The sequence below is a fragment of the Geotrypetes seraphini genome, chromosome 4 (assembly GCF_902459505.1).
Source record: "Geotrypetes seraphini chromosome 4, aGeoSer1.1, whole genome shotgun sequence".
In the NCBI taxonomy this organism is placed as follows: Eukaryota; Metazoa; Chordata; class Amphibia; order Gymnophiona; family Dermophiidae; genus Geotrypetes; species Geotrypetes seraphini.
This window is the reverse complement of record NC_047087.1, coordinates 324,805,176-324,821,157: the sequence shown is the minus strand read 5'-3', so window position 1 is coordinate 324,821,157 and position 15,982 is coordinate 324,805,176. Positions and strand designations below refer to the sequence as shown.

General features: G+C 44.4%; 1 protein-coding gene across 1 annotated transcript in view; it reads left to right on the top strand.

The window, feature by feature from the left end:
* CPXM2 (carboxypeptidase X, M14 family member 2) overlaps positions 1-15,982 on the top strand; it is a 258,848-nt gene that overhangs the window by 221,560 nt on the left and 21,306 nt on the right. Inside the window, exon 13 of the mRNA XM_033941873.1 lies at positions 6,304-6,403. Coding sequence (XP_033797764.1) covers positions 6,304-6,403 — 100 coding nt within the window. The remainder of the gene's footprint in view (positions 1-6,303; positions 6,404-15,982) is intronic.

The following is a 15,982-nucleotide window of genomic DNA, read 5'->3' as shown; positions in this document are numbered from 1 at the left end:
ACTGTTCTCCCAGGAGAGCTCAGAACGGTTTACATGAGATTATTCAGGTACTCAAGCATTTTCCCCTCACAATCTGTCTAATGTACCTGGGGCAATGGGGGGATTAAGTGACTTGCCAGGAGCAGCGTGGGTTTGAACCCACAACCCCAGGGTGCTGAGGCTGTAGCTTTAACCCCTGTGCCACAGATTCTCCCGCCACTGGACTTCACTCCAGGGTCAGATCTCTCTGCCTTTGTATAGGTCCCCGCGGACCCTCCCACCACTGGGCTTCTGTTCTCGCTGCAGCATACTAGTGTTCCATGGCATAGAGTTTGCGTTACACTGTTCTAATCTGATCTCCTGGCTTTCCTTCATACAGTAGTGGGGTATTATTATTATTATTATTATTCTTGTTATAGCTATGTTTAATTGACTGTGACAGTAAGTCTATGCATCTAGCACTATGTCTACACTGTATGGTAACTATATTGCACGTTATTTTATTTTTGTATTGCTAGAGTACTTTTTGAGTGTTTTGTATTTCACTCTAACATTTACAGCATAGTTTAATGTACAAATTTTAGGCATGCACATGTGAATCTTTGCCTGAGTGGTTTAACCTTTTGTTTCATGTATACTTTTGTTGCATATAAACTGACTTGTTGGGGGGGGGGGGGGCATAGCATCTACCCAGGGGATCTACCTGCAGTCATATGACAGCTGCTGGGTTTTTTTTTTTTTTTGGGGGGGGGGCTGATAATCTTGCAATGATTGGGTGTGAGTGTAGGGGGTTATTTTTTGGAGGGCTAGAGTGGGAAGGAATAGGGGTGGGGGGGTTCTACTTTATACTATTTCTGTTCTTATTTGGTGCAGTGCAAGATTTTGCTGTATTGCAGACTCAATTTACATATAGCTTTATTTTTCTTCCCAGTGGGGTAGAGGATGGGTATCCCATCGGCCTTAGATTTCTTGGCATGCTAAGTGTTTACTATACTGTAACATTCCACACAAATTCCTTCTAGATTAGGGATAAACAGATTGCCGTCATAGAATGTGGTGTGAATATTCTCCCCAGTGAAGTGTACTATAATTGTGTCGGCATCAGCAAGGCCTTCAGGAGACCTGATTGTCAGATTATGAGCATAAGAAGCTGAAGTGCTAACAGATGTGCCAAATTTTCTATTCTTCTGCAATGGGCCTCAAGGGTGGGATGGCTGTGATTATATGTAAGGGCCTATCATGTGTAGCCACATTAATGCATAAAGATACAAATGGAAGATTGTTGTTGACAAACTTGCACAAATGTAAAAGCATGTTAAAATAACATCTTTTTTGCAATATAAAATATTTATTAAAAAAATTTATATACCACTTTTAAACATAAGAACATAAGCAATGCCTCCGCTGGGTCAGACCTGAGGTCCATCGTGCCCAGCAGCCCGCTCACGCGGCGGCCCAATAGGTCCAGGACCTGTGCATTAATCCTCTATCTATAACCTTTTATCCCCTTTTCCAGCAGGAAATTGTCCAATCCTTTCTTAAACCCCAGTACCGTACTCTGCCCTATTACTTCCTCTGGAAGCGCGTTCCAGATGTCCACCACACGTTGGGTAAAGAAGAACTTCCTAGCATTTGTTTTGAATCTGTCCCCTTTCAGCTTTTCTGAATGCCCTCTTGTTCTTTTATTATTTGAAAGTTTGAAGAGTCTACTCTCTCTATGCCCTTTATGATCTTATAAGTCTCTATCATATCCCCTCAAAGTCTCCTCTTCTCCAGGGAAAAGAGACCCAGTTTCTCCAATCTCTCAGCGTATGAAAGGTTTTCCATCCCTTTTATCAGACGTATCGCTCTCCTCTGAACCCTCTCGAGTAACGCCATATCCTTCTTAAGGTACGGCAACCAATATTGGACGCAGTAGTCCAGATGTGGACGCACCATCGCCCGATACAACGTCAAGATAACTTCTTTCGTCTGGTTGTAATACCCTTCTTGATTATGCCTAGCATTCTATTAGCTCTCTTAGCAGCCGCTGCACAATGTGCCGTTGGCTTCATTGTCATGTCCACCATTACCCCCAAGTCCCTTTCTTGGGTACTCTCATTCAATAACATCCCTCCCATTGTATAGTTGTACCTTGAGTTTCTGCTTCCCACATGCAATACTTTACACTTCTCAACGTTGAACTTCATCTGCCATCTCGTCGCCCATTCCCCTAGTTTGTTCAAGTCCCTTTGCAATTCTTCGCAGTCCTCCTTTGTCCGAGCTCCACTAAATATAGTTTGGTGTCGTCCGCAAATTTTATTATCTCACACTTCGTCCCTGTTTCTAGATCATTTATGAATATATTAAATAGCAGCGGCCCGAGCACCGAGCCCTGCGGAACACCACTCGTGACCTTCCTCCAGTCCGAGTAGTGACCCTTCACCCCTACCCTCTGTTTCTACCCGCTAAACAGTTTCTGATCCATCTATGTACGTCTCCGTCCACCCCATGGTTCTTCAGTTTCTGGAGTAGACGTTCATGAGGCACCTTATCAAAAGCTTTCTGGAAATCTAGGTATATGATGTCTATGGAGTCTCCTCTATCCATCTGTTTGTTAATTCCCTCGAAGAAATGCAATAAGTTAGTCAGGCATGATCTCCTCCTGCAGAAACCATGTTGGCTGGTTATCAGAAGTTCAGTGCAGAATATAAAACAATTTTACCCTCGTTCTTGATAATTAGATTTCAATTCTCCACTTTATCTTTTAACTTTGATGTTTCTGTTAATATTCCAGCAGAATGAGAAGTTAACATTTGTATCTGAGCCCCAGAGAAGTTTATAATGAGGAATTGGCTTCCCATATGGAATCCAGGTCAATAATTAAAAGTTTCTCCAAGGAAGGGACCAAAGGAATATGTCCTAACTCATGTAATTTCACAGTACCTGTATACAAATCCGTGTTCCCCCTCCAGTCTGCAAGGCATTGCCGGATCTCAGTCTTTGTCTTCCTTTTTCCATTGATATAAGGAAAAAGGTTCAGTGGCGTCTTGTCAAGCACTTTCAGGCAGCCATCTTAATCATGCTCCGCCCCCTATGTATGTATTTTTGTAATCCACCTTGGACAAAGGCGGACTAGAAATAATAAATTGAAACTAATCTGCAAGATGTTCACAATATTTTGTTAGTGGCCTATGGCCCCAATGTCCCGCTAATAAGCCTTTACCACCCATATGTGGAGGGTAATGTTGTTGTGGCAGGGGACTTTAATTTAACTATGAATCTTGCTATGGACTGATCTTCCAAATTGTCTAGGAGAGTACACTTACAACTCTTTCATCTATTAATCTTTGGTTAGGGTTGCCAGATTTTCCAATCGGAAAATCTGGACCCGTCCCCAGGCCCGCCCAGTTCTGCCCATCCCCACCCTGTAATGCGGTAGTCCCGCACCCAGTCCCGCTCTTGTCAGGCAGGGAGGAAGTCTGCGCATGTGCCCAACGCGATTTGAGCAGGCTTTTCAAAACCCTACCTTTGGTAGTTCCATTGTGCCTCCTGCATCTGGATGAGCATCCTGAGCATATGATACAATGTCCCGATTGGACTATAATCTCCTTACTAAGTCCCTTTTATCTCAGGTCCAGGCAGCCAATATTGGTCCACTGAAATTTCTGATCACAATATGTATGATATGGGTGGACTGACTCCGGACTACCCAAGCTAAGTTTTATTTGATTTTTGGCTTTTTATCAAGTGTTACTGAAGTACAGATTTTTTTTGGGGGGGGGGATGAGGGAGGGGGGATTCTTCATTACTTTGTGGATGGACTCTTTCCTTATTCATTTCTATTTGAATTGGGCAATTTTTTAAATATATTCCATTGATAAAAAAAATTAAACACCACCTCCCCCCCCCCCATTTACTATGCTGTGGTAGAGTTTTCTACCATGGGATGGGGCGCTAAATGCTCTGATGCTTATATTCCTATGAGTGTCAGAGCATTTAGTGTTCCGGGCTGTGGTAGAAACCTCTGCCTCAGCCTCGTACAACACCTGATTGTGGGTAGTAGTATTCATATGAGAAACTGCGGGAGTGATTCTCAACATCTACGATAACCTGCACTATTGAAACCTTCTCTCTCTCACTTCTATATAGATTGCTCATAGTTTGTTTTTTTGAAGGATGGTTTTTGTTGGGGTTTGTTTGGTTTTTTTTTTTGCAGTTTTTTGTTATTAAAAAATACCATCCTGTAAGCCAGGAGAAATATATTGCATGTATTAGAAAAGGAAGAAGGAAGGCCAAATGCCAACCAGCATGGCTAACGAGTGAGGTGAACTAAACTCAACTGAATGTAATAGGAATCAGCATAAGGAATGGAAAGACAAATGCTTGGCGATACTAAGGAAGGCAAAGAAAGACCTTGAAAACAAAATTGCGTTGGAGACAAAAACATATAGTAAAAACTGCAGTGCATTGGGTTTTGTACAGTTTTATTGTCCAATTACTCATGTGTTTGGTAGTATGGTTTTATGTTTGTATGTTTTGTTTTTTGTTATCTAGTTTGAACCTTTGTTTGGTTAAGTGGACTAAAAGCACTGGAATAAGTCTCTGAATCATGGTAACATCTCAAAGAAATTGTTCAAGTGTTAAACATTAATGGTGTACAAGATAATGGTCGCAGTGATATTCACTGCTTTATGACTTGAAGTAGCCGCATTTAGAGGGTGTGTGTATCTCTATATCATGTACGTCTTTTTCAACACACCCGTTGACGACTCACAAGACTCCTGAGGCAGGCCGGTTAGGCCGAAACATGTGCATTGAGTGAATGGATGAATTTATGAGGCTTTGGATGAATAAAGGCATTTGGATTTATCAGATGAGTTGAAGGACACCATTCTGATTGAGACAATTCCACTTTGGTTCTGTACAAGATAAAACCTACTTAATACATCAAATCCTGATAAATTCAGAGCATTTTCTCCAGTTTATTAAAAACAAACAACCTCTGGTGGATGGTGGTCCATTTCAATTAGGCTATGAGACAGCACTATTTGGGTGGGGAAGGGGTGGTGGGGTTTTCTCTGTTTGTTGTTTTTTTTTTTTGGGGGGGGGGGGTCTTTTTGTACATTATGCATCTGCTATAACAGTTTTCCTAATGGAGTAGGGGGAGGGATGATGGTTGGCCTCCTCCAGGGCTCATAAGAGTCCAGGGCCCTGGTGTGCTTTGCTTTTGCTTCTGGACCCAGGTCTGTTAATGGGGAATAGTTGGATAGGTGATTTTTGCATATTATGTATAAAATTGATGATGACTGTTTCTCTCTGCTGTTGAAGATGTTCCATTGTTTCTTATTCGACTGTTTGAACATAAAACCAAACAACCACGAGTGGTAGAAAAGGTCACTCCCCAAAGTATTAATACCAGTTACAAGATAGAACTGGAGCAATAAACTGTGGAATTTGTGGTCAAGTTAGTTAGTATAGCTTGGTTTATAAAATTTTTAGTGGAAAAGTCCATAAATTGTTATTAGCTATATAGTCTTGGGGAAACCATTACTTTTCTGTAGATGTGAACAACAAGGAAATAAACAGTGGCGATATCCCAAGGCACTCGTATGCTCGATTAATTCAATAACAGTGGGTCTCCACCACTTGAATTTTTCTTCACCGGTCCCACTGCCGGTCATCAAGTCTGAGTCCTTTCCTTGACTCCAAGCTCTACCGGGCCCTCTGGCTACTTCTAGCTCTTTCTTGCCAGGGTATTTATTTATTTAATTTTCTATACCGTTCTCCCAGGAGAGCTCAGAACGGTTTATTCAGGTACTCAAGCATCTTCCCCTGTCTGTCCTGATGGGCTCACAATCTGCCTAATGTACCTGGAGCAATAGGGGGATTAAGTGACTTGCCCAGGGTCACAAGGAGCAGCATGGGTTTGAACCCACAACCTCAGGGTGCTGAGGCTGTAGCTTTAACCACTGCACCACACTCTGCTTTATTGATCCAATGACTCGACATGCATTTGTTTTGGCCCACAAGGCCTGCCTCAGGAGTCTTGTAGAATCTCATAATAAGTAATGCAGAGCACAATATGTCACTAATGGGAACATCAATATATAAAAAAGGCAGTCTTCAGTATTTAAAGACAGTGTTTATTCTCTGCAACAACAAGTAAATAAAAAAACGACAAGGGACAGTTCATCTTTCTGGGATCCTGCTGGGTCCTTTCTAGTAACCCAGACTGATGAGCACTGCCAGAGAATGGATTCTGGAACTGATGAGTTTGACATCACTTAGCTTCTTAATATTATGGTTCAACAGTTGCTCTAATGCAGTTCTCTCACTTAATAGGTTCATCGGGGGATCAAAGGCATTGTACAAGACAGACAAGGAAAAGGAATTCCTAATGCTATCATCTCTGTAGAAGGTGTAAACCATGACATTCGCACAGGTAAACAAGATCCTATGATACTTCAGCTCCTTTCAATTTAGAGCAGAATGAAAAAATCTATCCTTATAATCTAATCTAATCTTCATTTTATATACCGAATCTTCTCCCTAAGGAGCTCGACTCGGTTTACAGTTCGTTAAAAAATGAAACATAACAAGTAAAAACTGTGGGATAAAAACAGAAATTGGTTAGATTAGATGGATGGAAAAAGTTAGAGAAAAGTATGTTGTATTGCTTAAAATTACTATACGACAGCTAAAATCAAATTAACTATTGTGAAAACAACCAGGTTTTTAAACTTTTTTGAAATTGAAATAATTGATCTACCAGTCTTAGAGAATCTGGAAGTCCATCCAAATTATCACCAATTTAAAAGTAAAAGATTTACTAAGCTTCCCAGTGCATTTAATACCTTTCAGAGAAGGAAATGCTAATTTGTGAATTGTTGTAATTTTTGAATAGCAGGATCTAAAGGAATTCCCACTAAGGGGAATCAGAGTCAAATATTCCATAAAGGAGTTTGAAAACCACACATGCACACCTGAACTGTATCCTATGATGAACCGGAAGCCAATAGAGTTTTCTCAGCAATGGGGAAACATGGTCGTACTTTCTCTTTCTAAAAATAAGTTTGGCCGCTGTATTCTGTATTAACTGGAGACAATCTAAACTGCCCTGTTTAATAACCAAATAAATAGAATTACAGTAGTCCAACTGGGCCAACACAATGGATTGTACCAGTAATAAATAATGTTCTTGATAAAATAGTGCCCTGACTTTCCTCAGCATGCGCAAACTAAAGAAACATTTCTTTGCTAAGGAATTTATCTGGTCATGAAAAGTGAGAGAGGAAAGGAGAGTTGAAAGGAGGCAAATTCAAAACTAATGCTAGGAAGTTCTTCTTTACACAACGTGTGGTGGACACCTGGAATACAATTCCAGAGGAAGTTATAGGGCAGAGTACAGTACTGGGGTTTAAGAAAGGTTTGGACAAATTCCTGCTGGAAAAGGGGATAGAGGGGTATAGATAGAAATTTACTGCACAGGTCCTGGACCTGTTGGGCCGCCGCGTGAGCGGACTGCTGGGCGCAATGGACCTCGGGTCTGACCCAGCGGAGGCATTTCTTATGTTCTTATGTTCTTAATCCAGAATAATACCCAAAACTCTAGAAGTGAAGTCAAGTTGTAATATAATTTACCCCAGGACAAGCAGGCAGCATATTCTTAACCGATGGGTGACGGCACCGACGGAGCCCCGGTACGGACAATTTTAGAGTGATTGCACTCTAGAACTTAGAAAGTTCTAGTTAGGCTGCACTGCGCATGTGCAAGTGCCTTCCCGTCCGCCGGAGGCGCGCAGTCCCCAGTTTCTTAGTTTCCGTGGAGCTAAGAAGACGCATTTTTTTCAACGGCCGTTGAAAAACTTTTCCTTGCCTTCCCGCTCGCGCGTTTTTTCCTTGAGAGTTCCTCTCTCTTCTTTTTTTATTCTTTCTTTTTATTCCTTCTTTCCAAATTCAAAAAAAACAAACACATTTCTTTTTCTTTTTTCCGTCTCGCCCCGGCGGGGCCTATTGCCACCATCGAAGCCTCTGCCTTCGATTTAACGGAGGCCGTCTTTACTTTCATGCCCCCGCAGCCGGGCTTTAAGAAGTGTCAATGGTGTGCACGTCCCATTTCCCTGACCGACCCCTACAATTGGTGTCTACAGTGCCTGGGTCCGGATCACAGGGCTTCTACTTGCACCCGTTGCGCTTCTCTTAAAAAGCGCACCTTAAAAAATAGACAAATTCAGCAAAAACTGCTCTTCGGTGCCGATATGAATGATCCCTCGGCATCCACCCCGACATTGGCAGCCCCTTCTAAATCGGCACCAACTTCTTCGACACTGTATGACATCGTTCCGGTGTCGCACTCTCCAGGTAAGTCAGCTAAGAAGCCTTCCTCTTCCCTGGAGAGGCCTCTGGTCGCTCCGGCAGAGAGTCCAATCCTGCCGACCTCGAGGCGCCCTCGTAAACGCTCTGCCCCTATAGAGGTGAGTGCATCTTCATCGGCCTCCTCATCCTCTGGGCGTCGAGCGGCACCGCAGGTACAGCGGAAAAAGAAAGCGATACGGTGCCTTCTTTGGATGATCGTATTGCGGCCATCCTCCAAGTCCAACTCAAAGAGCAATTACAGCAGCTTCTTCCTGCTCTGTTGGCACCGAACCTTCCAGTCCCGGTCCGGTCTGAGCCTCCGGTACCAGTCCGATCTGAAATTCTGGTACCAGTCCGATCTGATCTGCCGGTACCGGCTACAGAGCAGCCTCTCTTATCGGTTTCCACTCTGTCGGTACCAGTGCATGCCGCCTCTTCAATCTCTATGCCTGTGTTATCTGCAGAAACGAGAGGCCTGCACCATGCCGTTCAAACGACATCTGAGCAGCCACAGCCTTCTGTACATTTCCGGCACCGGTCTCTTCTCACTTCTCCGGGCACCGCTTCTCTGCGGTCCGGGAAGTCGGTACGCAAAACTTTACATACTGAGCCTTCGACACCGGGTTCCCGAGGTCGGGACTCTCAGGTACGTGATCCTGATCTGTGGGACGACTCCAAAGAGCCTCTGGTGTCTGATGACGAGGCTTCTTCGGCTGAGGATGATCCTTCTATCCGGGAACCTTCTAAACCTGATCAATCCTCCTTCACACACTTTTTGAAGGAGATGAGTGACTCCCTCTCTATTCCTTTGGAGGCTGAATCCAAGAAATTTAAGGCATTCCTTGAGGCTTTGAACTTTGATCATCCTCCAAAGGAATTTCTTAAATTGCCACTCCATGACATTTTGAGGGAAACTTTTTATAAAAATTTGGAGACACCTTTAACCATCCCTGGTGCTCCTCGCAAGTTAGACACTTTGTATAAGGTTATTTCCATTCCGGGCTTTGACAAGCCCCAACTCCCCCATGAATCCTTGCTGGTAGAGTCTACTCTCAAAAAGACTGCGGGCACTAGTGTCTATGCTTCTGTCCCTCCTGGCAGAGAGAGAAAGGCCATGGATAAGTTTGGCAAGCGATTATATCAAAATGCTATGCTAGCCAATCGCTCAGGTAATTACGCCTTTCATTTTTCTTTTTACCTGAAGCACCTCATTCAACAACTGGCTTCCTTTGAGAAGTATCTCCCTGAATGGAAAATACCTTTATTTCACCAATATACTTCCAGTTTGTTACAGCTCCGAAAGTTCAATGGTCCGTTCAATTTACGACACCTTTGAACTGACCTCGAGGGCTATGGCGATGTCTGTTGCTATGCGCCATTTAGCTTGACTTAGGGTTTTGGAGCTCGATGTCAACCACCAGGACCGCCTTGCCAATGCTCCTTGCCTCAGGGATGAGTTATTTGGTGACTCTCTAGACACTACCACACAAAAATTGTCTGCACATGAGACTAGATGGGACACTCTCCTGAAAAACAAAAAGAAGCCTCCCCCTGCTTGGCCTTTTCGCCAACAATCTTCTTATCAATGCCGCTACTCTGCTCGTCCCCTACCACCTGCTCCTCAGCAACCTCGACGGCAGCGTCAGCAACAATGCCAGCAACCTCGTGCTCAACAGCAGCAACCGGTGAAACCTCCTGCCCAACCTAAGTCTACTCAACCCTTTTGACTTCATTCTCCAGGGCCTAGCCAGTCTTCCACCATCTTCCTCACTGCCTCAACCCATAGGAGGACATCTTCCCACTTTCCTCAGCCATTGGGAGCACATCACTTCAGACCAGTGGGTTCTAAACATCATTCGCCACTGCTATTCTCTCAACTTTCAGATTCTTCCCAACCTCAGTCCTCCAAAAGAGTCTCTTTGAACACATCTCAGTCCTCCCTCCTCCTTCAGGAAGTCCAATCCCTTCTTCTTCTGAACGCCATCGAGGAAGTTCCTCTAGATCAGAAGGGGCAGGGATTCTACTCCCGCTATTTTCTGGTTCCCCAAAAAACCGGGGACCTCAGACCCATATTAGATCTCAGTGATCTCAACAAATGCTTGGTCAAAGAAAAATTCAAAATGCTCTCTCTAGCCACACTTTATCCTCTTCTCAATCAGGACGACTGGCTATGCTCCCTCGATCTCAAGGAGGCCTACACTCACATCCCGGTCAATCTGACCTCCAGACAGTACCTCAATCACTGTCATTACCAGTACAAAGTGTTGCCCTTCGGTCTAGCCTCCTCTCCCAGGGTCTTCACAAAATGTCTCATTGTGGTGGCCGCTTTTCTACGCTCTCACCATCTCCAAGTCTTCCCTTACCTGGACAATTGGTTAATCAAGGCTCCTTCATCTCAGGAAGTGGCTCATGCTACCAACTAGACCATCCTTTTTCTCCAAATTCTGGGTTTCGAGATCAACCTGCCCAAGTCCCATCTCATCCCCACTCAGTGGCTTCAGTTCATTGGAGCGATCTTGGACACTGTTCTCATGAGGGCGTTTCTTCCATCCAACCGCCTTCAGACCCTTCTTCATCTCTGTCAGCAGGTGCTCCCACAGCTTTCCATCTCTGCAAAACAAATGATGATATTCTTGGGTCACATGGCCTCGACAGTTCATGTCACCCCCTTCGCATGTCTTCACCTTCGCACTCCTCAATGGACCCTAGCTACCCAATGGTCCCAGGCGACAGATCCTTGTTCGCGACACATATCTGTGACATCGTCTCTTCGACATCTCTGCAATGGTGGTTGAAATCTTCCAATCTCTCCAGAGGCCTTCTGTTCCATCTGCCTCCTCATCATCTAGTCTTCACCACAGACGCATCCCCATATGCCTGGGGAGCTCACTTGAATGATTTACAAACTCAAGGTCTTTGGACTGCCCAGGAAAAGAAACATCACATCAATTTCCTGGAATTCAGAGCGATGTTTTATGCCCTCAAGGCTTTTCAGCATCTCCTCTTTCCTCAAGTACTACTACTCTGCACAGACAATCAAGTTGCAATGTACTACATCAACAAACAGGGTGGGACGGGTTCTCGCCTGTTATGTCAGGAGGCCCAAAAGATTTGGTCTTGGGCGACAGCTCACCATTTATTCTTGAAAGCTGTCTACATTCAGGGAGAGCAGAATTCCTTAGCAGACAATCTCTGCAGAATTCTCCAACCCCACGAATGGACTCTCAATCCCATGACTCTCCAGTCAATTTTCGCTCAATGGGCACTCCTCAGGTGGACCTTTGTGCGGCTCCTCACAATCATCAACTGCCCCAATTTTGCTCCAGACTCTACTCCCTTCACCGTCTGGCAGCAGATGCGTTTCTTCTGGATTGGACCAATCTATTCCTTTATGCCTTTCCTCCTCTACCTCTCATGTTGCGAACCTTGTTCAAGCTCAAGAGGGAACAAGCCAACATGATTCTCATTGCTCCATGGTGGCCCAGGCAACATTGGTTCTCCCTTCTACTTCAACTCAGTTCCAGGGAGCCCATACTTCTTCCACTGTTTCCTTCTCTGCTTACTCAGCATCAGCAGTCCCTCCTACATCCCAACCTGCAGTCTCTGCACCTGACAGCTTGGTTTCTCTCGGGCTGACCTCGGCTCACTCACTTCTTTCTCAGCCTGTCCATTCTATTCTTGATGCTTCCAGGAATCCGGCCACTCTTCAATGTTATCAACAGAAGTGGACCCGGTTTTCTTCCTGGTGCCTTCTGCATCATCATGATCCAACTTCACTAGCAGTAGAACTAGTGTTGGATTATCTTCTTTCTTTGTCTAACTCTGGTCTCAAGTCTACTTCTATCAGAGTCCACCTCAGTGCTATTACTGATTTTCATGAGCCAGTTCATGGAAAACCTCTTACTGCTCATCCTTTGGTTTCCAGATTCATGCAGGGGCTTTTCAATGTGAAACCACCTCTCAAGCCCCCTCCTGTTGTCTGGGATCTTAATGTGGTTCTTTCCGCCTTAATGAAGCCTCCTTTTGAACCATTGGCCATAGCTCATTTCAAATTTCTCACTTGAAAAGTGGTCTTCCTTATTGCTCTCACCTCTGCCAGGAGGGTCAGTGAGTTGCATGCACTAGTTGCAGATCCACCTTTCACTGTCTTTCACCATGACAAGGTGGTTCTGTGTACACATCCAAAGTTTCTCCCTAAGGTTGTATCTGACTTTCATCTTAACCAGTCCATTGTCCTGCCTGTATTCTTCCTGAAACCTCATTCTCATCCTGGAGAACAGGCTTTGCATACTTTGGACTGTAAGCGTGCTTTGGCTTACTATTTAGAGCGCACTAAGCCTCACCGTTCATCTCCTCAACTTTTCCTGTCTTTTGATCCCAATAAATTGGGTCATCCTGTTTCTAAACGTACGATATCCAATTGGCTTGCTGCTTGCATCTCGTTCTGTTATGCTCAGACCGGACTGCCACTGGAAGGTTCTGTCACGGCCCATAAGGTTAGAGCTATGGCAGCATCTGTGGCTTTCCTCAGATCAACTCCTATTGAGGAAAGCTGCTACTTGGTCCTCAGTTCATACTTTCACATCTCATTATTGTCTGGATGCATTCTCCAGACGGGATGGACACTTCGGCCAATCTGTTTTACAAAATTTATTTTCCTAATGGCCAACCTTCCCTCCATCCCTCTTTTTGTTAGCTTGGAGGTCACCCATCAGTTAAGAATATGCTGCCTGCTTGTCCTGGGATAAAGCACAGTTACTTACCATAACAGATGTTATCCAGGGACAGCAGGCAGATATTCTTACATCCCACCCACCTCCCCGGGTTGGCTTCATAGCTGGCTTATCCTAACTGGGGACCGCGCGCCTCCGTCGGGCGGGAAGGCACTCGCGCATGCGCAGTGTGGCCTAACTAGAACTTTCTAAGTTCTTAGAGTGTAATCACTCTAAAATTGTCCATACCAGGGCTCCGTCGGTGCCGTCACCCATCAGTTAAGAATATCTGCCTGCTGTCCCTGGATAACACCTGTTACGGTAAGTAACTGTGCTATTTGATTCCAATGCAATATTAGTAGGGAGATTAACTAATCTAGGTCTGATCCAAAGCAGCTTAGTTTTTGAAGCATTCAGTTTCGCCCAACTCTGGAGCTTAGAGATACAGCTATCTATGCCTGTAACCAGGTCACTGAAATCATGTTTGACTTCCAATAAAATAAAAATGTCATCCGCATAGGTAAAAATAGATTCTGCAGGCGAAAGGCAGAAATTTTTTAAAGATGTCATATAGATATAAAATAGGTGTCAAAGGAGAACCTTGCGGCACCCCACATTTGGGAATCCATGAAGATGAGACCTGGCCCTCTAAGCATACCTCATAAGAACATCGCAAAAGAAATTTACTATACCAATCTAAAACCACATGGGTTAGTCCTATGTTAGCCAACATATGAATCAAAATATCTTGATGAACCACATCAAATGCGGCAGACAAGTCAAATTGTAATAATACTGCATATTTATTCTGTAACTGTAAATTTTGAATTTTTGCAATTAAAGATATCAAAAGAGTTTCTGTACTGAAATTAGGTCTAAATCCATGTTAAAATGGTAATAGAATAGAAAACTTCTCTAGATAGTTGGAAAGTTGTTTGGAAATAATAGATTCCAACATTTTTGTCAGTAGAGGTATATATGCAATAGGATGATAGTGGGAAGAGACTGAGGGGTCCAAGTCAACCCCTTTCAACAAAGGTGTTAGAACTATTTTACCCATCTCCAATGAAATGGCCATTACTGAGAGTATGATTCAGTAAGGAAGTCAAACTCTGATATGTGGCTAGATTCACAATCCTGCCCGATTGGGACAGATCCGGGCCTGATCCGGGCAGATCTGATGAATTCTCCAAATTACAATATGCAGATGGGGAGGGGGCGATCTGAGGAATGCCTGCCCAGATTGCTCTATAGTGATCCCAGCGCATGCACATCTGTAGATGGTCTGCGCATATGCTGGACCTCCAGGCCTGGCAGAGATTTTTTTTTCTTCTTCTTTAACTTCCTTTGGAGCCCGTGGTTTTAACCCGCTTAAGCCCGTGGATTAAAACCATGGGTTTGCACTGCGGGGAAGGATGGGAGAGTCAGGGTAGGCAGGTGATCGTGTCAGGTAGTGGTTGGGGCACTGGGAGAGTTGGGGCTGCAGGAGAAAAGACAGCTCCTTCCAGGATGCAGGCATTCGGGTCAGACTGGGTAGAAAATCAGCTTTGTGTTTTAGCAGGAAACTTGCCCAGGGAAAACTGAACTTAACCCACCAAAGGCTGACAGGACTTGTTTCTCCCTGATCTGACACTGCTAAGTTGCAGGCGATCAGGTCAGGCAAGCAGGCGATCAGGGCAGCAGGAGAGTCGGGACTGCAGGAGATCAGGGCTGACAGGGCAGAGAGCAGGGTGGCAGAAGGCAGAGCAACCGGAAAGGGCTTGAGCAGTCACTTGTTTGTGATCGACCAGCCCAGTCGGTGTTGTAGGATTTTGCTTAGTGAATTGCGTCCCTGCTTTCTTTGCATGCCGTTCCCCTCATTTGCATGCACGGAGTGGAGGATGGTCAGCAAAGAGGTAAGTGAATCAGGCCGGAGGGAAATCAGGTTGCAAAGGGGTCACAAACTGATTGGTACACGATCGGTTTGCTTTGTGAATCTAGCCCATGGTTTTCTTCCTTTCACTATTTTATGGTTGACTATAATTTACTATAATGGTGATCTCAAATGGAATTATACTTGGAGCCTTATTTTAGAAAGGACATGAGGAGGGGAATTAAGATATCCAGGTCAGGATTTAATAATAATAATAATTTATTGTTTATATACCGTCAAAGCCAAAGTAGTTCGAGGCGGTTTACAATAAAGAAGAGCTGGACATACAGCGAAAAAACAATGAAGTCTTTGAGTACATGAATATTTGTACAGGGTATGGTAACATTCTAGATGCGGGTTTACAATAAAAAGTAAGTCGAGGCGATTTACAACAGGAAGAGCAGGTCATACAGTGAGGGAATAAGCAGTGAAGACTTTAGGAATTTGGAGAATTTCTGTAGTATTATACAACAGGTTCTGCCAAATGTTGAATCTCTTGCACTTCTATAATCCCCCAAGTGAGAACAACTATTTTGAAACTCTGCACATGGGAAAACACACCACACCTTTTTATGTGTTTGGGAGCAACCACTGCTTCCACACTCAACACTTCCCTGATTCCCTCTGCAATTGTTGCTTCCTCCGCCCCCCAATTATAGTTGCTGGCCCCCAATGCTCCCCTAGTTCTCCACAATCACATCCAATCCTCACCATCTCTCAACCACATCTTATCCTTCCCCAGACCTCCCTCCACCACCTGACCCCCCCCTCTCATCATCCACTCCCCTGTGCCATCTCCAGCCTTACCGTGGATCCCTGGTGTCCAGCTTGGAAAAAAGATGACTGGAAAACATAAGAACATAAGCATTGCCTCTGCCGAGTCAGACCATAGGTCCATCACGCCCAGCAGTCCGCTCCCACGGCGGCCCCCCAGGTCAGGGACCTGTAGCGATCTATTACTCAAGGGCATTTTGTATTGTATAGTATCCCTCTAATTATACCCCTGGATCCCCTTTCCCTTCAGGAACTCGTCCAATCCCTT